Raw genomic sequence first — 27,615 nt, forward strand, 5'->3', positions numbered from 1 at the left:
GACAAAGAAGAAATCTATTCTTTAGTAACTGTTATGCACGGGTAGCCTGGCTCCGCCCTCCTACGTACTGCCGCTCAATTTTCATTTCGCTTCAGTACTCCGTCTGGGTTTGCGGTATAGTTTTGGGTTTTCTCGAAGTTTTTGGGGGTCCAATCAGCGAACAGAGGGAGTGGCTGAGAACAATGACGTTGAGGACGTGCGCTAGAAAGATGCAAGTGAAGCCATTCAGTCCATTGTGGCAACGCCACCGAATATCCAGAAGTTAAAGCCTGAGCAAGAACAATCTTTGCTGAGTTGTGTTGGTGGCCATGATGTTATGGCCCTCCTCCCCACGGGGTTCGGGAGAAGTTAGATTTTCCAGCTCGCTCAGTTAGTGGTGAAGGAGTTGGCTAAGGCTAACGCTAGCGGTGCTAATGCTAATAGCCTTGACGGTCTCCCCTCTTGTTGCACATGCGCATGACATACGTCACGACCAAACGTTAGCAATTGGTTATGGCAGATCCAGAGTGGCTCTGGGCAGATCCAATAGTTTTAAACTTCAGCAGAGTACCCGCCTTCAAGGAAGTTAACACTTGTCAATGGAGAGAGGCCAGACTCTCTGTACAAATGAAATGTACGAGACTCTGATAGGACCAGGCTAATGCGCCAGTGAGTAGACTGAAAAATTCCGCCAAAGACCAGGCAAAACTGTTGGCCAGTTAAGTGCCAGGTAGAGTGAATGGCACCAAATGTAGTTTCTCTCCAACAACGCCACCTAGTTTTGGAGTCTAGGAACTCTTTTTAAATAAATAAAACAATTTACGTGGTAGTCCTTTTTTTTTGAAGGGAGAACAATGCTGGGTAACCATAGGAACAAAAAGACTGAGCAGGATTAAACAATGAATAACAAAATCTCGTAAAAGTGCGGTAATTAGTTAAAAGTCCGTTAATAAAACACAATTTAGGAAGATAAAAACATCAAAAGATTAAGAAAAAAAATGTCTTAGAGCAATTAGTCCGGGTAAAAGAAAAGGGGAAAGGGAAGCTTATCTTCTGCACCACTCTGGAATTCTCAGGCGGACGACACCTCACGTCCTCTATGCCAGCTTCTTCTCTTTCAGAGCCCTCCTCTCTCGATCTCGCTCCTCAAAAGAGAACGGACAGACTTCAGTCTGTCGGTTAAAAGTCAGTCAATGTGTTTACTTGCTGTTTAAAAAAACGAAGTATATCAGTAACTATAATCATATAAAATATATATATATATATATATATATTACATACTCTGTGATTAATTAATCGAAATTAATCGCATACATAATTAACGGTGCCTGAACCGATACTTTTTAAGAAAGTAAAAAAAGAAAAGAAAAAAAAGGGTACTAAACAACAGTTATTAAAGAACGGCTTGTTTATTGCTAAGGCCATATGGTCAAAATTAAATGATTTAATAATAATGTATAACAATAACAATAACTTATTTCACTAGTAAATTGCTGTTGAACGACAAAAACAACAACCAGATAGGAAAAGGACATTTACAATAACTTCAAATGCACCACGAGGCTGTAGTTTACCAGTTTCATTGAACGCACCGTCTGTGTTGTTTCTCCGACGGCAGCTGCAGATTGTTACATCCTGGTGTTGAATCCTCTACAGTAAAACACAGTCAAACTTTACACAGTTTAGCGTTAGCTGTCAGCATTTTAACAGTGTTTAATCCAGCTACTAGCTAGCGGTAGGCTAACGTTAGCTGCTGTTGAGTATTGTGTTAACTAGCGTCACATGCAGCGGGGGTTTGTGTTTCATGTAACGTCTGTTTCAGAGCATCAGAGAGAAGCGCAGACATATCAGTGGCACCAGATTTTCGTCTGTATGCAAACGTCAATATGGAATGGATTAATCTGCGTTAATTTTTTTAACGCGTTATTTTTTTCTTAGATTAATTAATCGAAATGAACGCGTTATTTTGACAGCCCTAATATATATATGTATATATATATATATAGATATATATATATATATATAATATATATATATACAGGGAATCCTAGGCGCAGGATGGCAGAGGCACCCGACCCAAAAATCCAAATAGTTTCCAGGGTTACCAGGTGCGACCCCTCTGAAAATCCAGAAACAAAACATACAGTTGCTTGAACATTTGTCATTTAATTTTTGCCAGAAATGGCTAAATAAATTTCACTTTTAAAAACAAATTGGGAATACTCCGTCACCCAACACTTTGGGTGGGTATGAAGCATTGGTCTGACTGGGGGCGTTCACCACTTAGTCCTGAGTTAAACTGACAATTCTATATGATTGACACCTCAAGTAAAAATAAAATAAAATAGATTAAAATGCTAAAAAACTGCTAATACAAACAATAAAATTAATGTTTAAATTATATAACTATACTCCACATATTTTATTATATAGCCATATGTATAAATAATAAATAAATAGTAAAATAACACCCAAGTGCATACTGGGGATTTTCTTTCGGCTTCTTAAACAAACAGCAAACTGGTTTAGCCCAGTCAGCAAGAACATATGAATGCTTTATAAATGCTATAACTATACTCTAGTTCACATATTTGAACATATAATGATATGTAGAAATAATGATAAATAAGAACTAAAATAACACCCAATGTGAATACTATTTTATTTAGGCTACTCAAACAAACAGCAAAGGAGAGCCGTGCTTGATTAGTGTTGCCTGACCTTCTTCTTTACTGATTGGGTGATAAGAGTTGAAAATTATTGGCTTTGAAAACTAGGGCTGCAACAACGAATCGGTGGAGTGAAAGAAAAGAAAAAAGAGCAGAGCGGGGGTAGAGGAAATACGGAGACCGGAGAGACCCGTAACGTTGTTCTGAAACAACACATGGCGGAGGCAGAGAAATCAGTTCAGACCTAAGTCATCCAAGGTGTGGGAGCATTTCACACTACATAAATCAAAAACGTGTTAATTGCAAGATAAGCAAAAGCGACATGGCATGGCACAGGCGCACCACGGTGATGATTCAGCACCTCCTAAAACGTAAACATGTTGGAGTCCTTGATGCAGAGGAAGGGAGTTCAACAGCAGGGTAAAGTCACTACAGAATCCTACTTTTGATCCGTTTTGAAGTGAGGAACGTAACGTCCCTCTTCTGGTGCTGGTGTAGTATTTACTCGTTATCCAGCTTGACAAGCATGACAAGCTAGCGTTAGCTCGTTAATAACAGTAGTAAAGCAGGGGTGGGGGGGGGCCCATTCATTTTTCAATCTATTGTCATGTATATATTCTGTGCTTTGTCCCATATCAGTTATTGTTGACAAATATATTTGTGTGTTGTATTTTTTAATTTCATTAAGTTCTTTTATAGCACTTGGTCATCTTAAGCTGTGTTTAAATGTGGTGTACAAATGAACTTAACTTGCACTTACTACAATGATGGTAATAATTTAATGAATAAGCTTCAAGTGAACGTGTGTGTGTGTGTGTGTGTGTGTGTGTGTGTGTGTGTGTGTGTGTGTTTGTATCTGCTCTTTGGGTTACTTACCTTTACACAACTATTAACTAAAACAACAAGTATGTATGTAAGTATGTATTGAGTTGATGTAAATTAATGCTTTTTTGTTTTTTTTATCCGATTCATCGATTATTCGAAAAAATAATCGACACATTAATCGATTATTAAAATAATCGTTAGTTGCAGCCCTATTGAAAATCACAGGGCGGAGTTGATTATCGCCACCAGGTGTCTAATAAGCATCTGGTGGTGTTTAACACCTGGGGACATCACATGCTTGGCGGCATTTATTAGACACCTGGTGGTGTTTATTAGACGTGTGGTGGCTTTTATTAAACGCCAGGTGGCGCCAAGAACGGCATTCACAACCCTGTGAGAATTGTGACGAATTATGACCCTTTTGGCTTTCCATATACGTATCCGTGTTCGTTGGTTCAGTCACTCTCACCAGCACTCTTCCCTTCCCTGCAGTCAGCTACCGCAGCGTTGTCTCCTCATCCTCCTTCTGTGGCTTTCTCTCCTTTCTTCCCCGTGTGTGGTTTCTCTTTTTTCTTTTCTTTCTCCTTCTCGCCATTGCGTTTCTGTCTCTGCTCCACCAGCTCTCTGTTCCACGCACCCTTAAAGGAGGAACTATGCAGTTTTTTTTAGGGCTGTCCAAATAACGCGTTAATTTCGATTAATTAATCTGAGAAAAAATAACGCGTTAAACAAAAGAACGCAGATTAATCCATTCCATATTGAACTTTGCCCCGGAGCTGTTCTAGCCACCATTGGACTGTAAAATGAAGGAGGGAGACAAGAATGTTCTGTCTGGATCATTGATCGCAACATTTACAAATCTTCTTCCTGAATAGGGTTGGTTACCGAAATCCGGTGCTAATACGCCACCGGTGCCTTAACGACCTGTATCTACCGGACCGAATAGCAACGCGGATTTCGACTCCTTATTTCGGTGCCACTGATATGTCTGCGCTTCTCTCGGATGCTCTGAAAACAGAAGTTATAGGCAACGTGCACAACGTGCACAAACTGCACGTGACGCTAGTTAACACTATACTTAACAGCAGCTAGCGTTAGCCTACCGCTAGCTAGTAGCTGGATTAAACACGGTTAAAATGCTGACAGCTAACGTTAAATGGCGTAAAGTGTGACTGTATTTCACTGTAGAGGATTCCACTGGGATGTAACATTCTGCAGCTGCCGTTGTCAAAAAAACACAGATGGTGCGTTCAATGAAACTGGTAACCTACAGCTTCGTGGTGCATTTAAAGTTATTGTTCAATGCCCTATTCCCATCTGGTGGTTGTTTTTGTCCTTCAACAGCAATTTACTAGTGAAATAAGTTATTGTTATAGTTATTACATTATTATTTAATCATTTAATTTTGACCATATGGCCTTAGCGATAAACAAGCCATTCTTTTAATATCACCGACTTTTTATTTAGTACCCTTCTTTTTTTTCTTCTTTTTTTTACTTTCTTAAAAAGTATCATTTCAGGCACCGTTAAGGCATCGAGCAAAAATTATGTATGCGATTCATTTAGATTAATTAATCACAGAGTACGTAATTAATTTGATTACATTTTTTTATTGATTGACAGCCCTAGTTTTTGTTAGCTTAATTTACCTTAACTGAACAGCTTCAGAGTCATTGGAATGGTTATATGATTTTCTTTCGGGTTGAATGGTGGTTGTCTCGCTTCCCCCTAGCGCCTGTGAGCGGAAAAACCACCCTTGCAACTTTCGGCCGGCGAGCCGCCAGCCTCAGCATCAGGAAGCATCGCGTAATATCAGGTCTCGCGATGTAACAAATTGCTTCACGGCACTGCACACATACACGCCGCTACACGCCCCCATCCAGGAACCGGCTAGCTATAAGAACAAGGTAGCGATGGAGTTTTTCACACTATCGTCATGGCTGAGCCGGCAAAAAAGAAGCAGAAAGTTAGGAAAGCATTGTCGGAGGAACAGAGAAAGAGGAAACGGCAGACTGACCGAGCGAGGAGTCAGACACGAGTAAATATCAGACCTGCGTTTTCAGAATGGCAAGAACTGAGACAAACAGAAGCCTGCAAATCCAATGCTGACCTGGCGTTATTGCTGTTGCACTTGTAAGTATCTTTGATCAGAAACTTCATCTGCCACAGAGTTTCTTGTCAGCTTGATGTTGGCAAACGCAAGTTGCTTCTGCTCCGACAGCGTTCTAAGGCCATTGTAGGAAAAAAGAATAATGTTACGGACCTGGGAGAGAAGGGTAATATTTTGAGAAAAACCTCAGTGGACATTGCTCCGTGTGTTCGCCGGCTTCTTTGAAAAAAAATGCACATGACCAGAGGGAGAAGATGGGAGGGGGGAGAGTCGCCGACGAGTTTTTACGACAGCGTTGCCAAATATCTATTCCGAAGCTGTAGGGGAAGCTCTATAGAGAAACCTGCGAGCAAAAGGCGAGAAAACAGCGAAGAAATTGCCAAAACTGCATAGCGCCCCTTTAAAACATGGCCCATTCGCTGTTCCACAGGTGCCGCACATAAACACTAATTAAACACAGGGAGGTCAAGTCACAGCACACACAAATCAACACTACAAAATAAAAGCATGCCAGGCCCAAAGCAACAATAAATACAATAAATATAACAATAAATAAAACAAATCATACAACCAGAAATTGAATCAATAATTAAAACTGCTGTATATTTAGTTGCATCGCAGCACTGCGTTGCCGATGTGTGGAAAAGGAACTTCGTTGACACTGTTTATAAAAAGGTTTATTACATCAAGGATTTCAGCATTATGACGGATCCTGCAGAACCCGGAGAGTACAAAACCAATATGCACTCTATCTTGCTGCAGCAAGAACATGGCTTATAAGGGGTACGTTTAGGTAACATGTTAAATAAAGTAAATAGAGTTGGCAAGTAAAGGTCTGAGTCTCTTTGAGGTCAGAGTCTTTTTGGGGGGCTCCAACACTACACATAAAATCATTGATCCCACTCAGCCCCCAATCACAGAATCACATAAAACATCCTCTTCAACACATCACTCCACTGAGAGGAAAATCATTAAACTTACTTCACTAACACAGTGCTCATTATGTCTCAGCACATTTGAGCTTTATACAAACTTTAACCTTATAGGCTCTTCAGATACTACAAAACACAGCAAACTAAGTAACATGCAAAACACATGACAAATCAAGAATAAATAAAGTACAGCTAACCAAAACATGCGCAAAACTATAACCAAACACAAAAACTCTGCTGTGTGACAAACACTGGCCAGTATGAATAAAGCAAACTCACAGGGGGAGAAGAAGGGTTTGCAGTTAATGAAGAAAGTTTCCAGATCAGGAGAACAGTACTGTAGAATCACTCTTACATCATTATACCATCCACTGATAGTGTAAAAACAGATACATCCACCTTTCGATTTGCCGGGGAGATCCCTGCTTTGAAAAGCTGGAAGCCAACCACCTCTAGAGCCGAGTCCGGTATCAGACCACAGAGCCACGTCTCTGTGATGCACAAAATGGCAGATGTAGAAAAGTCTCTGTTCAAAAACATCAATGTACCAGTGTATCCATATAAAGTGGAAACACTGCCAATGTAAATAACACCTGTGATCACTAGCGGCGCCAGGACTTTGATTGTAGGTGGGCCTCCAGAAAACTGGATGGGCCAGTTAAAAAACCGGGTTCCCCTTCATCTCTGTTTCAGCGCTTTTCTTCGGCACTGAGGACAGCGACTCAGTAGCCTACCTGTGTGGCTCTTGTGTCGCTGTCCTCAGCTCAGTGCTGAAGCGGACAAAGACATAGACCTTGGCAGTAAGCCTAACTTCATTTATCTCTTTTGAACGTTCAATACACAAAAAGACTGAAACGGAATTATTACAGCCAGACACTAACGTTAATAGCCGCTTTCCAACCGGAGGGATTTTTGCAGTTCCTACAACATAAAATTCCAAAAATCCCTCCGGTCGGACGTTAGTTTCTGGCTGTAATAATTCCATCTTTTTGTGTATTGAACATTCAAAAGAGATAAATGAAGTTAGGCTTACTGCCAAGGTCTATGTCTTTGTCCGCTTCAGCACTGAGCTGAGGACAGCGACACAAGAGCCACACAGGTAGGCTACTGAGTCGCTGTCCTCAGTGTCGAAGAAAAGCGCTGAAACGGAGATGGAGGGGAACCCGTTTTTTTTTTGGGCTTATTTTAACTGGCCCATCCAGTTTTCTGGAGGCCCACCTACAATCAAAATCCTGGTGCCGCTAGTGGTTACTAGATCTGTTTAGAAGTGGACTTTTCCTATAACAACGTTCCTGTAACTACTTGGTCGGAAAGCGGCTAAACGTTAACCTAACTGTTGCCTACTTGCCTTGCTGGTGTGAGGGGGTGGCTACGGGAGGACTTGATGGGGAGAGGGTGGCCGAGCAGGATGGTAACTCGTCACTTGTAACCGCGTTACTTAAAATGGCAGGAGTTTCCTCCTCCTGCTCCTCGGAGCGTTTCTTGCTGAATTTAAATGAAAACAAGCTGCTTTGCTTTGCTTTGCATTTCATATTAGCTAATAGCTACCGTCTGTGTCTGTCTCATTGAGCTTGCTTGAAAAGCTTGCGCGCCAACGTCATTCATTTCATTGGATCACTTGCTGGTGACGATGCAGCCTGTGGGCAGGCTTAAGAGTCCACACGTGGGGTAGAAGCCATTGATTGGCTGAGAAGCTGTCACTCAAAGCTTTTCTTGGGCTGCTTATTGGATGAACTGCTAGAATTAAAATCACTCACTACTCACTATAGGCCTGGGTCAAAATGGGCGGGCCCGGACCTAAAATGGGTGGGCCCAATGGTAGCGCCGCAGGTGCCTGTGATTAATCTGCATCCAGACGGGGTGGGACCAATCTGAGGACATCTTCAATGTGTACAGATGACAGTGAGCCATTTTCTGACATGGATGTGCCCAGTCCTGCCTCCTCTTCTTCACTTCACTGTGCTCACAGTTTTCTCTACCACCACCAGAGGGTGGGAGAGTACAGTGCTCTGAATGGCAGTGGTGACTTCAAAAATGTTTAAAAGGCTATAGGAACTATATAGAAAAGAGTTTATATAACTCTAAATTGACAATCTCAAAGGTGTAAATAATTCTTTAGGTCACATCAGTATACCGCACACAGCTCCCTCATTGTCCCTCACTGTCAACCAAAATCTGCGTGGATAATGTCATATGTGTACAGTGTGCCAAAGACCAAAGGGACAGGACAGGAGAGGCCAAACTTTCTCTGGACAGAGTAGTTGCTCAATTGGATTTCAGAAAGATTTCAAAGCAAGACTATGTAACCTTTGCTGAATAAAAGCTGGTGGAATAGTACATGTTGTGTAACAGTGTTACAAGTAGAGAAGAGTCACAAAGTCATCCAACTGAAAGTCATTTATAAAAAAAATTTAAATTCAGTTACACAGCAATATCTGTCTGAAGTTTCCTCACATCTGCTATCATTAGCTACTACTGTATACTGTATAAGGTACTGGTCAAGCAAGACCAAATAAGTGGGTCAGTACACCCCTCCCCCCCCCCCACTACGGACCATGCAAAATGGACAATATCTGTTGCTGACTGTGCAATACATGCAACTTAGGAAATATAGCATATTTATTATTTCCAACTTGCGTACAAGGCACAAAACTGTATCGTTAGCATTATGTCACACTATGTCATCATTCTTAACACACACACACACACACACACACACACACACACACACACACATATTTGTATATAAGTGTATATGTATGTAATTCTTGTATTTACCTTGCCTTGAACTTTAAATTTTGAACTTTATTATTTCACTTTGCTGTATCATCACCAAGTCAAACTCTTGTTTACATTTGGCGAAATAAGCGTTTCCGATTCTAATAGGGTTGCAGCAGTGTATTAAAGAAAATTTAGCCAGGATTTAACCTACATGTCAAGAAATCTTTTGGAAACTATTGTTACTGGTAACTTGTAATATGGGGGCCCTCAAATGCAAATCGACAAAACACATGCAAAATAAGAAAACATCTTCACAAATTTTACAAAACATACACTACAAACAGAGAAAAGACAACCTGATAAAACTTTCTGTTGTTAATAACAATGTGTCTTCTTTAGTTTCCAAGTCCAAGCTGAGATAGGTCCAAGAGGGGAGACCGACAACAACTATCGGCTTATATTTAGCATTAGCATCGCTAGCGTTAGCCTTAGCCAATTCCTTCACAACTAACGGAGCGAGCTGGAAAATCAAACTTTTCCCGAACCCCGTGGGGAGGAGAGCAACAACATCATGGCCACCAACAAAACTCAGCAAAGATTGTTCTTGCTCGGGCTTTAACTTCTGGATATTCGGCAGCATTGCTGCCACAACGCACCGAATGGCTTCGCTCACATCTTTCTAGTGCACGTCCTCAACGTCATCGTTCTCAGCCACTCCCTCTGTTTGCTGATTGGACCTACAAATATTTGACCGGAGAAAACCCAAGAATATATACCGCAAACCCAGACGGAGTACTGAAGGGAAATGAAAATTGAGTGGAAGCAAGTAGGAGGGCGGAGCCAGGCTACCAAATCCCAACAGTAGTTACCTCATGACACTTTGCATATAGCACACTCTTTCTTTAAGACATTACACAGCTGTTTTCAAAGGCTGAGTCATACTCCTCATGACTGGTGAACTGATCTTGATGTGTGTAATAAGTGGAGTTAACCCTTTAAGCTGAACATACAAAAAGAACAGTTTTACATCAGGAAGTTCCCGCTGCCTTATCTCATTTCAGTTAAAGTAAAATTTCCAGGCCTTGCTCTTTCAAAGTCCTTGTTGTTGTACCTGAAAAACTTGCAGGGGGAGATAACTACTGCGCATATTCAGTGGGCTGCATATCACGGAAGTAAACCTGGCAGCTTGAAACTTTTTTTTAAAATCTTGTATCCAGGTAAAACATCTATAGTCTGTGTGTGTGTGTGTGTGTGTGTGTGTGTGTGTGTGTGTGTGTGGGGGGGGCAGTTTATTCCAGGAAAGCTGATGGAGGACGTGGTGTGCACAGTGTGTATTTATAGCCCAACCTGATATCCCAGAATTCCGTGAAATGAACACAACCCCTTAACTCAAAATCGTTGGCAGTTTCACGGAATCGCAAAACATTCCGTGATGGGCCCACGGAAGAATTCCGTTAAATAAACACGGCCTCTTAAGTTAAGGAAAAGGTCATGGGTGGGCTTACGGTTCCGTGACACGCGGGAAGAATGGGATGGTTGGGTTCAGGAAAAGGTCGTGGGTGGGCTTACGGTTCCGTGACACGCTCTTTCTCTATCTCTCTTCTGCCCACTTTACACACGAAATTAACTCTCTTAAAGGAGCCGCAGCACCATTTTACAACAAATGCCTTATCGCGCTGATGTGACCGAGCCCGACCCGAACCCGACCATAATTTCTAAATATCTGTCCAAACCCGGCCCGGCTCGTCAGGTACCGTCGGGACCCGTCGGGACCCGTCGGGACCCGTCGGGACCCGTCGGGCTCGGGTCGGGTATCCATGCCTTACCAAGTACTCGCTAACGTAGTCGCGCTTAATGCTACGTCATCTTCTCATTGACGTTACATTGGTATTGTTTTCTGTGGTGGCTACACAGATTTTTCACAGTCTGTGCCACCACCACGTAATGGTTACGTGGTGGTCGTTAAAGTTAACAATTCGTGAATATTTCACGGAATTCTGTGCGACCAGGCTGTATAGCCAGTGAGTCTCCAGCTGTGGAGCCTGAGTTTGGTGTAAAAATACACACAGATGCCTGGATACACAGCAGCGACCCCCACTGGAGTGCTCTCACACACACACACACACACACACAGACACACACACACACACACACACACACACACACACACACACACACACACACACAAACAAACACACACAGGTATAATTATAATCTACATGATGGATATTTGAAGCTCTTGGGCACACTGCAGAGTATAGAGAAACACGCTGTACAACACAGTTTATATATACAGTATCTCACAAAAGTGAATACACCCCTCACATTTTAGTAAATATTTCATTATATCTTTTAATGGGACAACACTGAAGAAATTACACTTTGCTACAATGTAAAGTATTAAGTGTACAGCTTGTATAACAGTGTAAAAGTGCTGTCCCCTCAAAATAACTCAACACACGCCAGTTATTTCATGATCCAGGATATTATGCATCCTGATAAAGTTCCCTTGGCCTTTGGAATTAAAATAGCCCCACATCATCACATACCCTTCACCATACCTAGAGATTGGCATGGTTTTATTTCAGTTAGCCTAATAGCTGGTTTGATTTGCATTGAGAGATGATCTTATGGAAAGTACCCCAGTGGAAGACATTTAAAGGAAGTCTGGCAGTGATTTGCACTTAAAGATGGAATCCAGTAATTGAGTATTCCATAAAGTTGGACAATTCACAAGAAACTGACTTGATCAAAATACAAGAAGCAAAGACTTGTAGTTCCTATTATGTTGAAACTTTAGAAAACAACGGATCTTAAATGTCCCATAATGCAACAAACAACATTTTTGTGTATCAGTGCTCTTTTGCCTGAGCGGCAGACATTTTATGGTGGAGTGCTTCCCCCTTGTGTATGAAAAAGGTAAAGACAATAGAATGGATAATGGAAATGACATTAACCTGAAATACTAATTGCTTTTATAATTTTTTATAAGGGAACTGCAAACGTGTGCACAAATCTCACTCCGAAACAGCTATATCTGTGTCTCTAGTACTCGTCTTTTTTTCCTTTGCAAAACAGCTACAGTATTTTGTATATATTTTTTCTCTATTTATTGTTTATTTCATGTTAGTTTGTTTGTTTCAATCACAAGGGCAAATTCCAAGTAAGTGTAACTTAACACACACACACACACACACACACACACACACACACACACACACACACACATAATGTGACGCACGCACTGAAGAAGAGCTTCTGGTCCTCCCTGCTTGGGTTAATAATTGAGCTGAATGTCTGCAGCTCAATAACCTTTCTGTTTGACTTTATTTAACAGGAGCAAAAACAACAAGGTTCATCAGCTCCCAGGTCAGTTAGTGAGTTCTTATCATTTCTCTTTAGCTTACAGGTTTTTTTAGTCACTATTGTACTATTGTCAATAGTACGGTGCAGATCTTCAAAACTCTTAGTACAAGACTCCCAACTGATCATACTTGTAAATCATTCAATCTTGCATTCAAAGCAACTGGTTCTCCTTTCATTTGGCCTGTAAACATCTTTCACTACAAGACCAATGTTTCAACCACTCAGTTTCTGGTGAAATACGAGTACATTTGTTAAGTCACCTAAACATATAATAGTGCAATTCTTTCAGTTACGTTATTCATGTAACAATCACTTAGTCCAAGACCAAACAATGTAAGATACATGTTTCAAAATGACCCTTTGAAGTGCTAAAGATGATCTGTTTGCTTAACTGTTTTCACATTGCAGAAATGTAACTGTACATTACCCATCAAATTCAACAACACACTATTTCCATAAATCCTATCCCATAATCTGAAGTGTGATCAATGAAGACATCTTCCCCAATCAGCGAGTTTATATAAACTTGTACTTTATTGCAACATTACTGTAACATTCTGTCTAATCAAATACTGTAAAAAAAAACCAGAAAATGGATTACTGTAAATACTGTAAACATTTTCTGTAGTACACACTACACCAATCTGCATCTATTTGGTCTTCTGGAGTTGGCCATTAGTACTCGTCCACATCACAATATATGTTTTCATAGTTCATGCGCCTTGGGAAAAATCGTCTTGAATGTCGAATCCAAGCCTGACATGTCCTCACAAGCCTCATCCACACTGTTGTATTGTACACACTGTAATCATTGCAGTGGTCCTTTGTGGCCCTGATGGTTTGAGCACTACCGTAAGTTACCAACGCTAAGGTTGTGGGTTCAAATCCTACCAAGGTGACATAAACATCTCACACCTTAGGGTGGTGATTCTGAAGTTTTGCATCGGACCATATAAAGCTAATCTGACTCCGCCAGATGGATTGCTTCACATTTGCTCGGCATATCCATCTGGGAACTTTCCGTTGGAGAACTTTTGGGAAGGGGTTAGCTGATTGGATAAACCACCTATGTTGGTGATAGACACGCCAAATCAACTAATCAGATCAACGATATATCAATCTCTTGCCGAAACCAGTCGGGAGAAGAGCAAAAACATCTTTTCCTCCGAGAAAAGGCTCCAGTGCCGTTTTTTGCTCTTCTTTCAATGAAGGAATACTTTCTAATTCGGATAAAACTTGCGCGATAGCTACGCTCATCTCATCCGTGGAAGCTGCCATGTTGTTTAGACTAAACAGTCGCTTCTCGTTGTGTCACACCTAAACCCGCCTCAAAACCAATGCTGATTGGTCGGTCGTTTGGCGAACGGCTCCAAATCATCTCTATCTCAAGATGCCAGACTGATCTGCGAGTGGAAAACTGGAGCGCTAATATAAAACTGCTTACACACCAACCAGACGGGCAACTGTCGGCAGAAAAGGCAGTTGGATTGATCAGTCTCCCCGAGTTGGTCAAAAAAATGCCTCAGAACACACCAAAGAGACGAGACGTAATACATCTCCATAACAGCAGGCTGCGCTAATCTGGATTGTCGCCCCAAAACTGAAAACCGGCAGCTGATTGGACGAACGCGTCACGTGGGTCTAGTTTCTCCGGAAATTCAAAGACAGACTGTCATGACGGCTTGTTCAGAATACAATCTCATATTGTACTAAAATAGTTCACTGAAACGTGTTTCTGAAAACATTTTAAGCGAGAAATAGGCCATGCAGTTGCTGAATCTGTCTTCATTTCAGATCAACAAAGGTCAGTTTAAAAGATTTTCGTCTGATTTTGAGAGACTCTAGTCACACTCATTCCGCTCCCTGTTTCCCGGTTAGCACCCTACCAATCTCATGGGTAATTTGAGTCCGACTGCCGGCAGTGCCCGCCCCGCCGATTATACATGTAAAATCGGCCAAAATGAAGGACGACTGCCCCTCGGACGGCTGACAGCACGGAACACACCGAACAGACTCAAGTCACTGACCTCGCCAGACTGTCCAACGGCCGATTATCGGCTCTGTGTGTCTGGGCCTTTAGGCAAATGTTTCATTGACTATCAGTTATGAACAATGACCATAGTGTTAGCAAAAAGTATTTTAACAATAGAGAAGAAAATCCTAAATGGCAAGGCATCACTTAACAATTTTATTAGGCAGAAAAATAGAACTAGAAACAATAGATCCACAAGATCTGCTATAAAAGAGGACTGTGTAATCCCTTACAGGTCCATCTCCTTCAGCCAATCATGCTTCTCTGTAAGAGAACACTACCAACGGAAATAAGAAACTGCACCACCTAACAAACCTTTACACAAAGTCTCAAGGCCTGGCTTTTAAACAATCAGAATTGTGAAAATTCTTATGAAATAGTAAGTTTATTATTATTGTTATCACACTATTACTGGCTAATCCTGCTGTCCCATCTCTTACTTGGGCACGTATGAAATTATACTTTATTTCTTATACTTATACTTTAATTTCCCCATCTTATTAACTTGTACTGTGACTTTTAATATCCCCATCATGATTGTTGTATTTATTTATTTTCTTTGTCTCGTTGCTTATTGCTGCTCTGCTATAATCCTTGTTGCTTGGCTGTGTTTTGTTGCTTGCATGGCTTTCGTGTACTTCGTTAATGTACTAATGTCTCTGCATGGCTTCTTGAGAAAAGCTTATTCTGCTGCTCGAGCTGTCTTTATGGCATCTTGTTATCTTCTGGCTGTACGTTTTAACCCATACTAATGTCTCGCTGTTTCCTGTTGCTCTGGCTAAATTTTCAAGTTTAAATTACTTTTTGCATTTCTTGTTTCTCTTGATTAAATAATTGATTAATTAACTTTCATAGAAATGATTGTAAAACATAAAAGAGAAAATAAAATGCATTTGAGTATAACTCTGCTTTGTCATAGTATGAATACAGAAAGACTACAGCAATATCTCCATAATATTCATAATATGCCCATGTTGAGAATGGGAACATTACGTGGCACCAAATCATTTCTTATGTTCTTATGTTTTTCTTTAACAAAGGTTATGGATATAACACAGAAAGTTCAATTAAAAATAAAATCACAAGATTGATTGACACATTTCTCCCTGTGAGAATACGTTTAGCTTATTAATAGGTCAAATGAAGTCAGTGTGTGATTATGTTTACCCAAAGACACCAGCAGCTGATAGGCCGCCCTATGGCCCGTCCCGTCCAATCACTCTGCTTCATTTCGCATGTTATGCAATCGGGCCGCCCGCCTGAGTCTGCCTGGGGGAGAGAAGGGAAACCACTGCTCTCTCCGTCCGACCGGTCGCTTTCAGGCAGCAGAGGAGCACTGCGGCTGCACGCACGGTGAGTCTCTGCATGGGGCTCACACACGCACGCACGCACGCACACGCACGCACGCACGCACACACACACACACACACACACACACACACACACACACACACACACGCACACACACAGATAGTTTGTATTTGCGAGACTGTTTGAGTTTGAAGCAACTGTTGAGGATATTCATTTGACAGTTCTACATTATGGCTGCTTATGACTTGATATAGTGTGGTCTGGATAATATGCGATTGTTAATACCGTTATGTTTAATAGACTGTTTGAGGTTAAAGGTTTTGTCGGAAGCTGTCCGTCTGAACGCTGTCAAATCCCATCAACTCCTCCGTGCTTTTGATTGGTCAACACCGGAGGCATGAGCTACACTAAGGGATTTGATTGGTTGGCAGGACAGCAGGCCCCACCCCTCGCTGTTCGGGGTCAATAAACTGTCATAATTTGGGCTACTAAGCACTTTTTCATTCATTGAGAATGTGCTGCTGTACAATGATCATATTGCTGTTTTTATGCTGCATATATTTACGGTTGTTAAATACAAACTAAAGAATAACAAACAATCAAAATGTCTCTGCATGCAATATTTATTCAAGATTTAATACTGTATTGCCATACAGCTTAGTTTTTAGGAGTTAGCCTCAGTGTGCTCATGACAGAATAACAGGCAATAAGAAATAAAAACACAACACTTATTACATAAGCCCAGTGCATTAAACATTACATGCATTACAAACATTCATGAAAGATACAGTACAGAATAAAGGTGCTTTAAAAACAGTATTAGTTGGTGCAGGCTTTTGTAAAGTGCTGGTGAAGAATTGGGGAGCCGTATAGCAACAGGATGCTTCTGCAGTATGTGCTGTGAAGGAACCGGGATGTCTTGGTGTTTGATGGCCCCGAGGGGAGAGTTATTAAGAGGGGGTTAGATTGGTGGGGTTCATGGAGTCCTGTAGTATTTATAGACCTTTGCGCTGAATGCAGGGCTTGTAGATGTCAGAGATGGGGTTGAGTTTGCAGCTGAGGATTTTTGAGGAAGAGCAAACCATTCTGTCCAGCTGCTTCCTCTGCTGAGCGGTGGAGCTGCCGTACAACACTTATATAAACAGGTGAAAATACTTTTTATCACAGTTCTGTAGAACTGCAGCATCCCCTCTGTAGACAACCCAAACTTTTGATGAGCTGCCACAGAAAAAAAGAGTCTTTGGTGGGTGTTTTTGATGATGCAGATTGAGTAGTCATCCCATTTCAAAGAGGAGGAGGTTGTTGTTCTACTCTCTCCACCTCTAGGTGGTTAATGGACAGTGGTGGGAGAGCTGGGAAGGCTCTCCCAAAGTCCACCACCAGCTCTTCAGTTTTGGAAACATCCAGTTCCAAGCTGTAGCGACAGCACCAGTCAACCAGCGACAAAACCTCTTTTCTGTAGGCTGATTCATTGTTGTATGAGATCAGGGGTCCGTTTTCAGAAAGCAGGTTTAGTGAAAACTCTGAGTTTGTTAACCCTGAGATGAGGGTAACTCTGGGTTTTCTGTTCCAGAAAGAGAGGTAACTTAACCTCAGAGTCAGTTACTATGGTAACTGAGTCTGTGAACCTAACCTGGTCGTGAGCAGGTTTTCGTCAATAAACCTCGAGTTTCTCTCAGTCTCCTCCCTCTAATACAGTGTCAGAGGGAGGAGACTGAGAGAAACTCGAGGTTTCTTCTCACTCATTTCCTCATTCATTCATTCAGTCTGTATCAGGCGCATTTTAATGCAGTTTGTTATCTGCATGAATAAACATGAAAAAACGTTTTTTTCTCAAACATGTCATGTCCTTTTGTTGACGATCCCGTTGATGAAAAAGCTGTATTACTTCACAGAGAGTTTACGTCGGGAGATGATATTGAGTCCAGACTAAATGTATTTTCATTTCCACATTTTTTCACAGTCCATCAGATATGTAGATACCTTATCCGTCCTCATATCACTAACATCCATCATCGTGGACAGGCTTTAACATCCAAGCAGATTCTTTGTGTCGCATTAAGTTTTTTGCAAACGGCAGTTTTCTTATTGGTGATGCGGATCATACTGTAGCCTAATATTAAAGCCACTGTATGCAGAGCCGTCAGAAAAGTGTGACTCGCTCTGAAATGTTTTTTTAAACGTTTTTTTGTATTGTTCCCTGGACACAAACCAGTGAAAGCCATTAAAAAAGAAATAAATGATTATAAATTATAGTTCTGTTAATGATCATGGTGCTGCAGCCTCAGAATGGGATTAGTATAGCTTACTTTTTTCGCCCGCAGGATTGCACCCAAATGAAATTATATCCATCCATCCATCTTCATCCGCTTATCCGGGGTCGGGTCGCGGGGTAGCAGCTCCAGCAGGGGACCCCAAACTTCCCTTTCCCGGGCCACATTAACCAGCTCCGACTGGGGGGATCCCGAGGCGTTCCCAGGCCAGGTTAGAGATATAATCCCTCCACCTAGTCCTGGGTCTCCCCGAGGCCTCCTCCCAGCTGGACGTGCCTGGAACACCTCCCTAGGGAGGCGCCCAGGGGGCATCCTTACCAGATGCCCGAACCACCTCAACTGGCTCCTTTCGACGCAAGCGAGCAGCGGCTCTATCCGAGCTCCTCACGGATAACTGAGCTTCTCACCCTATCTCTAAGGGAGACGCCAGCTACCCTCCTGAGGGAAACCCATTTCGGCCGCTTGTACCCTGGATCTTGTTCTTTCGGTCATGACCCAGCCTTCATGACCATAGGTGAGGGTAGGAACAAAAACTGACGGTAGATTGAGAGCTTTGCCTTCTGGCTCAGCTCTCTTTTTCGTCACAACGGTGCGATAAATTGAATGTAATACTGCACCTGCTGTGCCGATTCTCCGACCAATCTCCCGCTCCATTGTCCCCTCACTCGCGAAGGTACTTGAACTCCTTCACTTGGGGTAAATGAAATTATAGGTGTAATACAATTCCAGTTTTCACCAGTAGGCAAATATTATCAGTTAACTGTGATTAAATATGAAATTAATACACTGTTAATGCTTACGCATTGACTCGAGCAGCAATTTTCTCCCACACCATTCTCTCTCTGTTGCAGAAGCAACCGCCCGTCTTGCTTTTTTTAACGAAATACATGTTCAAACTTGTTGTTTGTGCGCATGAGTATTTCCGCCGACCCGTTTGTTTGTGGTTGTTACCATGGTGAATCGTAGTATCATGGCTCCATTCATACTGTCTTTTTATTGTGGTGGTGCACGCGCGTGAACCTACTCTGAGTTGATTGAACCAACTCATATCAGCTGTTCTGGAACCGAAAACTCAGAGTTTCCCATCTCAGGGTAAATCAACTCAGACATCAGGGTTAGACTCAGAGTTTGTTAAACCTCCTTCCTGAAACGGACCCCTGCCCTACAACTGTTGTTTTGTCTGCCATTGTAAACATCTTCACAGTTGACAGTGTGGAATGCAATCAGTGGGGTGGCTGTGGCTCAGGTGGCAGAGCCGTCGCCTCCCAATCGGAGGGTTGGTGGTTTGATCCCTGGCCTTGCAGTTGCTCCCGATGCTGTGCCATCGGTGTGTGAATGTTTATCTGATGAGCAGGTGGCAGCCTCAGCCACCAGTGTATGAATGGTGTTTGGTGCCTGTAAAAGCGCTTTGAGTAGTCGTTAAGACTAGTAAAGTGCAATATAAATACAGTCCATTTACATTTACACTGTACAATGAATACAGGAGAGGTGAGGTACGCAGCCCTGAGGGGCACCACTGTTTATGTGCTGGGTTTTAGAGAGCCTGTTAATTCTGAATGCCTGTGTTCAGAAAGTAGAAAGTCAAGAATCCAATGACATAAAGAGTAGTGATAGACCGATTAATCAGTCGGCCGATTAATGCCATTTTGAGATAACGCTCACGACGCAGGTTAACAAAAAATGTCGCCTGGTCAGTATGGCTGCTATTGAACAAAGTTAGCACTCAACCTTGTGTCAATTTCTCCGTTCTAGAGGCAGACGTCAGCGTCACGGTAGTAAACCTTCAACCAGCTGAACTAGCTAACAGGGCTCGAAAAACTATTGTATGGACGTCCCCAGCCCCCACTTCTTCTCCCGACGAGTAAAACATTCATCAGATTTGTATTTGGGATGGTTGTGGGACGGTAAGCAAGTGTAACTGTGATGTTAATATATAATTTTTTCACATGAAACCTGAACAGCTTTTAGCCTGCTATACATCTAATGTTGACAGAAACCATCTTTTTTATTATTTTATTTGATGATTCTATATGTATGGCCCATGTCTCATCTGCTAACATAGAGGGGGCAGGATATATGAGCTATACTGCAGCCATCCACCACATGTTATGGTTCACTTATACAGTCTATGGTCAGGCCCCTGATTATCTTGCCAACATAACTCACTTACACACCCCCTCCCGGTCTCTCAGGTCTGTCAATCAAAATCTGCTATCCACGCCACACACTCGTCTGAAGACATGTGGGGATAGAGCTTTTGAGGCTATGGCACCCAGACTCTGGAATGCACTACCTACCAGCATTAGGTTTGCTGAGAATGTGGACTGTTTTAACAAGGGACAAGTGAAGACTCACCTGTTCAGGCTAGCTTTTGGGTAGCCTATGTCTTTTGATATAGGCTTGATAATTGTTTCTGTTGATTTGTATTTCATTCTATTGACTATTTTTACCATGTTTTTATTGTCTATGCACATTGTAAAGCACTTTGTGACCGTGTCTGTGAAAAGCGCTGTATAAATAAAATGTACTTACTTACTTCTATGCATCAACCGCTGATGGAAACTGTAGGGGTCTAAGCTGAATGCTTTTGGAATATATACTGAGGAATAATTCCAACAATGTCTTTTGATGAAGCATCTGCAAGCACATCTCAAATACTGTTAATGCCTCCTCTGAAAGTCAACTACGTGTTCACATATATGCTGTCTGTGTCGGTACACATGCACATCTCATTCCTCAACTGTTTCTTGCTAAAGTCATACTGTACCATGGTGAAACCAGCATAGAGCTGCTCACTTTGCTCTTTGGACCTTGTCACACAGGGACGACTTTGACATGTCAATAAAATGTGAGTGGGGGTCTTGTGAAACAACACTAAACTGCAGAGCCGTGTCAGAATATGCAGAACAAGAGTTCAGTAGGGTGACATCCGCAGGAAAGAAGCTTCCTCTGAACCTGCTGGTACTGGTGCAGAGAGACCTGAGACTCCTCCCAGAAGGGAGTGGGGTGAACAGGCTGTGTGTGGGGTGAGAACTGTCTTTGATGATGCTGCGCGCCTTACGCAAGCATCGCTTGCCCTGAATGGTCTCGATGGAGGGGAGTGAGGAACCGGTGATGCGTTGGGCTGTTTTCACCACCCTCTGCAGTGCTTTCCGGTCATGGGCAGAGCAGTTGCTATACCAAACTGTGACACAGTTGGTGAGGATGCTCTCGATGGTGCAGCGGTAGAAGTTCACCAGGATCTGAGCGGACAGGTGGACCTTCTTGAGTCTCCTCAGAAAGAAGAGACACTAGTGAGCCTTCTTGATCAGGGTAGAGGTGTTGAGGGTCCAAGAGAGGTGCTCAGAGATGTGGACACCCAGAAACTTGAAGCTGGTGACACGCTCCACCTCAGTCCCATTGATGAGGATGGGGGTGTGTGTGCTAGCTTTAGACGTCCTGAAGTCCACAATGAGCTCTTTGGTCTTCTTGGTGTTGAGAGCCAGGTTGTTGTCAGTGCACCACGATGATAGGTGCTGGACCTCCTCCCTGTAGGCCGTCTCATCGTTGTTGCTGATGAGACCAATCACCGTAGTGTCGTCTGCAAACTTTACAATGGTGTTAGAGCCATGTACAGGTGTGCAGTCGTAGGTGAAGAGAGAGTAAAGGAGAGGGCTCAGCACACATCCCTGTGGTACGCCGGTGTTCAGGGTGATTGTTGAGGATGTGTGATTATCTAACCTAACAGACTGAGGTCTGTTGGTTAGGAAGTCCAGAATCCAGTTACAGAGGGAGGTATTGATGCCCAGTTCACTGAGTTTGGTGATCAGTTTGGAGGAGATGATGGTGTTGAATGCTGAACTAAAGTCAATTGATAGCATTCTCACATAGGTGTTGCTATTGTCAAGGTGGGACAGGGCAGAGTGAAGTGCCGTAGAGATGGCATCCTCTGTGCTCCTGTTCTGACAGTGGGCAAATTGGAAGGGGTCCAGTGAAGGTGGTAAGCAGGTCTTGAGATGGGCCAGGACCAGCCTCTCGAAGCACTTCATAATGATGGGGGTGAGTGCAACTGGATGCAATGTCATGTGCCTTCAGCAGGAGTCTGACCTCACTGTTCATCCGTGGCTTCTGATTAGGGAAAGTGGTAATCCGTTTGAGGGTGGTGACACTGTTGATGTGAGAGTTGATACAGTCCAGAACGGAGGAGGCATATGAGTCAATGATTAATGTCCGTGTGGGAGTCATGGGTGGCCTGAGTTGCGAACACTCTCCAGTCATTGTTTCCAAAACGCTGCTGAAGTGCAGAGTCAGCTCCCTCTGGCCACACTTTGACCGTCCTTACTGTTGGTTTAACATGTTTGATGAGTGCTAAATACTTGGCCAGTAGAAACAAAGAGAGGTGATCAGAGTGGCGTAGATGGGGAGGGGAGCAGCTTTGTATGCATCAGCTACATTAGTGAAAACGAAAATCTTGTGGGGCATGATACATTTTTATGGAATTTAGGCAGTACAGTCTGTAAATTTGAGTGGTTGAAGTCACCCGCGACAATGTACGCTGCCTCGGGGTGCAGAGTTTGTTGTTTACTAATAGCAGAATGCAGTTCTTTCATGGCAATCTTAGCGTTAGCATCAGGAGGAATGTAAACTGCTGTTATTACAGTTGATGTAAACTCTCGGGGTAGATAGAAAGGTCTACACTTAACCATGAGATACTAAAGGTTATTACAGTTGATGTAAACTCTCGGGGTAGATAGAAAGGACTACACTTAACCATGAGATACTAAAGGTTAGCTGAGCAGTGACTCTCGATGATAGTGATGTCTGTGCACCACATTTTGTTAACATAAATGCACAAACCCCCACCTCTGGTTTTGACGTAGTCAACAGCTGTTCTGTCCGTACTGAGGAGGCAGCGTCCAGCTAGCTCGATAGCGCTGTTGGGTATTCCGCTGTTAAGCCAAGTTTCTGTGAATATCATGATGTTGCAGTCAATAATCATTCTGTGTGTGGTGATCCGCAGCCGCAGTTCATCCATTTTGTTCGCCAGTGAGCGAACATTGGCGAGGAAAAGGCTCAGAAGAGCGAGTCGATGTGGAGTTAGCTTTAGCCTCACTCGAATTCCACCGCGAGACCCTCTGCGGCGACGTTTGCGTGTCCATCTGAAGAGCCCTCCAGTTGGTGTGGGGATATCCAGATGTGCGATTGGTTTAACGATCTCTTGAAGTACGATAATAACGATTGGAGCCGATGTCCAAAAGTTCCTGTCGGGTGTACGATGTGTACGCTAAACAGTTTTTACCGAAAATACTTGAGATAAACAAGCATATTACTACTAATTTGCAGAATCTGGAGAGACACAGGGCGTCACGAAGCTTCGTCCGCGCCGCCATCTTGAGTCCATAGTTGAAAGAAAATATCAGTACAAAACTGCACTTTAAAATCTTTTTTAGTGGTGCCTTTTATATTCAATTTGTTCAATAAAAGAATGTTTCATTTGTTTTAAATTCAACAACCAGTTTGCTCTATTGTAGCAGAATACTGAAAGTAGCAGAACTGGAGAACTGAGTACACTTTAAAGCTATAGTGTTAACTTGAAGCTTTAGTGCGTAGTTTCTGTCGCCCCCATGAGGAATTCTAAGTAATGACAACAACACTGTCGACGCGTCCACATGATACAAACCTTCAGTGATCAGGCAACCCCCCACCCCTCCTCCACACAGTTGCTAGTAGCCAAGGAGGACATGGAGGATTAAAAAACATGATGGACTCTTCAGAAGAGGTAATTATCTTCACTTGAGTTTCTGCGCGGGAAAGTCACCGGACGTCACAATCTTTTGAACATAGCCATATTGAGAAATACAGAGATAGTTGTGTGGAGCTGATAGTCTTAATTTGCTTTGTAGCAACTCATTTGGCAATGGCTTGACGTTCAATGATACACTTTGCTGAGTGTATTTTGAAGTCAGTATGTTGATTGAATGAAGTGTAAGGTCTTTTGGAACTTAAAGTGCCCTTTAGCCAAACACAGACCAAATTGATTTCAGTTGTAAAGAACTTGCAAGTATGAAAAATGCTATGCAGGATGTTAACCTTAGCCCAAGAAACCATCACTTGCAATATGAAATGTGACATAATCCATATACTTTGAGTGCTTGTAATAATTCCAAACATATGTTCTGTTTGTCCTGGTGTGTGTTGCTGCCTCTCCAGAACCCAGTGACGTGTGAGGATGAAGATTGCATTGATTGGACAGAGTCTGTTCGGCCAAGAGGTTTACAAAGAGCTGAAGAAGGAAGGTTACACCATCGTAGGAGTCTTCACCATCCCTGACAAGGATGGCAGGGCTGACCCACTGGGTAAAACATTTACTGACTGATCAAATAGACACAGGATGGTGTCAAATGAAATTTGGACTCCTCACACCACCACTTTTATCACTAGGAGTTAAATTATGATTGGTGCATGCCAAATGAATCAGAGCACACAAGGCCAAACTGCCTCCTAAGTAGCTATGCTGACAAGTATTTAAAAGGCTATGCTTTAAACGGAGTCGGACGTAGACAGTCCACATAAAACCCACCGGGGCTACATTCACTTCCAGCTAACTTCACAGAGAACAACGAGGGCAGAACAGCATCACCGATCTGTTTTAACTGAATATTCTCTGTCTAGCTCAGATAAAAACACCGGATCTGCAGCAGGTTACCGTGTCGATCGCTACCAAGCCTGTTTGTAACCAGTAGGCTACCGGTAACGTGATCTTCACCTGTTTAACCGACTATACCAGATAGTATGTGACTGTCCTGCTATTTTTACAGACATGCAAACTCACCACAGACACTTGCCTTGTTCATGAACTCGCGGTGCGCTGCTGAGAGGGAACAGGGGAAACACTGAAATGGATATTTAGCATTATTTTAAACAAACAGGAAACACAGATGTATGAAACTGCCAATTAGATTAATTTACTTGTAAATTGAAGCTACAGTAACGCCGAACCAGGTCGGTCCAGCCCACTTTAACTCCTGGATATCATTACTGTAATATCTGATAATACAAAATCATCATTATATTTTCAGTCTTTATGTAAGCTTTGTTATGCCACAATGTAAGAATTGGATCATTCTTTTCTCCCACAGCAACTGAGGCGGAGAAGGATGGTGTTGCCGTGTTCAAGTTCCCCCGCTGGCGTGTGAAGGGCCAGGCTATCCCGGAGGTGGTGGCTCAGTACAAGGCCACCGGCGCCGAGCTCAATGTCCTGCCCTTCTGCTCACAGTTCATCCCCATGGAGGTCATCGACCACCCCAAACATGGCTCCATCATCTACCACCCCTCGCTGCTGCCTCGCCACAGGGGAGCCTCCGCTATCAACTGGTGAGTCATGTCATGTTCATTAGGTTGGGGATGGCATGGCGACAAGCTCAGTCTTTGACCTGCTGTCCCCTGACACACAGGACCCTGATCCACGGTGACAAAAAAGGCGGGTACACCGTGTTCTGGGCCGATGACGGACTGGACACGGGACCAATCCTGCTGCAGAGGGAATGTGATGTTGAGCCCAATGACACTGTCAACACAATCTACAAGAGATTTCTCTTCCCAGAAGGTGTCAAAGGCACAGTAAGTGTAGTGAGGGGGCAAGGCATTGTGGGTGGTGTAGGCTGAGCTTTTTGGTAAAGAGAGAGCATGTATATTATAAAGCCATTCCATACACTCATTGTGATAGGTGCTTCAGATCCAGTCCACAGATCGTTCAATAGTTACACTTTAACATGCTTTGTTTGCTTCAGAGGTTATAGTGGGTCATCTGGCACACACTGTGGTGTAACACACTTTATATATACTTTACAGTGCTCAGTCTGTCTAATGGGTACATTATTACATCAGAATCTGGAAAATGTCATTCAGAGTCTGCATTCAGACACAGAACTGGAGTATTTGTTGTAGAGCTACTGGTGTTTTACTTTCCTATCTTACATAAATACTGCATTGCTGAAGCTGAAAATCACACATATGATGATATTATTATGGCCAAAGTTGATCTGTTGCCTGTTTACGCATCCAGCAGACACAGCGCAACATTTGCTTTTAATGTGGAGATGTATTTCTGCCCAACCAATCAGTGTAGCTCTATTATTCTTTCTCTTTTACATCTGTTCTGGTCTCCACCAAATATAAGCTAACATTATATTTGTTGTTAACATTCAGGGCTCAGCTCAAACCTAGGGGGGTCCGGGGGCTTTACTTTCTTTCTTTCTTTTTTTTTTTACTATATACGGCAGCTATTTGCACTATTTTTCAAGCCTTTTGAAAAAATTATTCCATAAAATCAGTTCATCATTTGGGAAAAAACGATAGTTACCAAGGAAGAACATCCTGTAGAGCCTACATCACAGACCCGCCACCCCCCCCTTCTTCCTCCACACAGTTGCTAGTAGCCAAGGAGGACACGGAGGATTAAAAAAACATGATGGACTCTTCAGAAGAGGTCATTATCTTCACTCAAGTTTCTGTGCGGGAAACATACTGAGAAATACAGAGAGAGTTGTGTGGAGCTGATAGTCTGAATTAGCTTTGTAGCAACTCATCTGGCAATGGCTTGAATGTAACGGATGTGTATTAACATAAAAAAGTTACGCACTAAAGCTTTAAATAGCAAAATGAACAAAAACAGCTGTTGACCATCTTGTCCTGATGGAAGAGTCAAAGTACAGAGTGTCTTTTCATTAACTACGATAATATGTGAATCCAGGTTTGAGCCATTACCATGACAACATGTAGGTACAGAAAAAGATGTTCGTCAGTTGCCTGCAGTCAGTTCATTCAACATAACAACACAGTGATGGCAAAGTCTATACAGATAGCACACGTCAGCTCCACTGACTTGGAACTGCATTGTTCTGGTTCCAGGTGGAAGCGGTGAGGCTGATAGCAGAAGGGAAGGCCCCGAGGATCAGCCAGCCAGAGGAGGGAGCCACATATGAGTGCATTCAGAAGAAAGACAACGCCAAGGTAATACACAACCATCAGTTCTCTCTATAAAGGCATAAGGGAGAAGAAGACACTATGAACCAAATGTAAAGCTATAAGACATGTAAAAACATGTCGTTGAGATGCAAAATAAAATGATTCACAATCACTAGATTATTAGATAGTAAACAAGAAGGAGCTGGCAGGAAACAGAGAAGCTGATTTAAATGTGGCGACAGGGTACTCAAACTATGAGTAGCACTAATACCCTATATGTTTTTGCTGGTATTAAAGATTTTATAGTCATATAATGTATGCTAAATTCATGACCTAATTATAACAGGATGTAATGTAACGGTCAGTCTGTTACAGTTATGTTCAATGTGTGTCAAAGTTTATGGAAATTGTTTGGTTTCCAGATATTAACAACAGCTTTAAAACAATGTTG

The 27,615-nt window shown here is 42.5% G+C and overlaps 1 protein-coding gene across 1 annotated transcript in view; it reads left to right on the forward strand.

Annotated features, from left to right (window-relative positions):
- The first annotated feature begins 15,904 nt into the window (after positions 1 to 15,904).
- Positions 15,905 to 27,615, forward strand: part of aldh1l1 (aldehyde dehydrogenase 1 family, member L1) — a 33,203-nt gene continuing 21,492 nt past the window's right edge. Inside the window, exons 1-5 of the mRNA XM_078249390.1 lie at positions 15,905 to 15,987; positions 24,408 to 24,553; positions 25,337 to 25,571; positions 25,652 to 25,817; positions 27,108 to 27,209. Coding sequence (XP_078105516.1) covers positions 24,427 to 24,553; positions 25,337 to 25,571; positions 25,652 to 25,817; positions 27,108 to 27,209 — 630 coding nt within the window. The 5' untranslated portion in view covers positions 15,905 to 15,987; positions 24,408 to 24,426. The remainder of the gene's footprint in view (positions 15,988 to 24,407; positions 24,554 to 25,336; positions 25,572 to 25,651; positions 25,818 to 27,107; positions 27,210 to 27,615) is intronic.

Source organism: Sander vitreus, chromosome 4 (assembly GCF_031162955.1).
Source record: "Sander vitreus isolate 19-12246 chromosome 4, sanVit1, whole genome shotgun sequence".
In the NCBI taxonomy this organism is placed as follows: domain Eukaryota; kingdom Metazoa; phylum Chordata; class Actinopteri; order Perciformes; family Percidae; genus Sander; species Sander vitreus.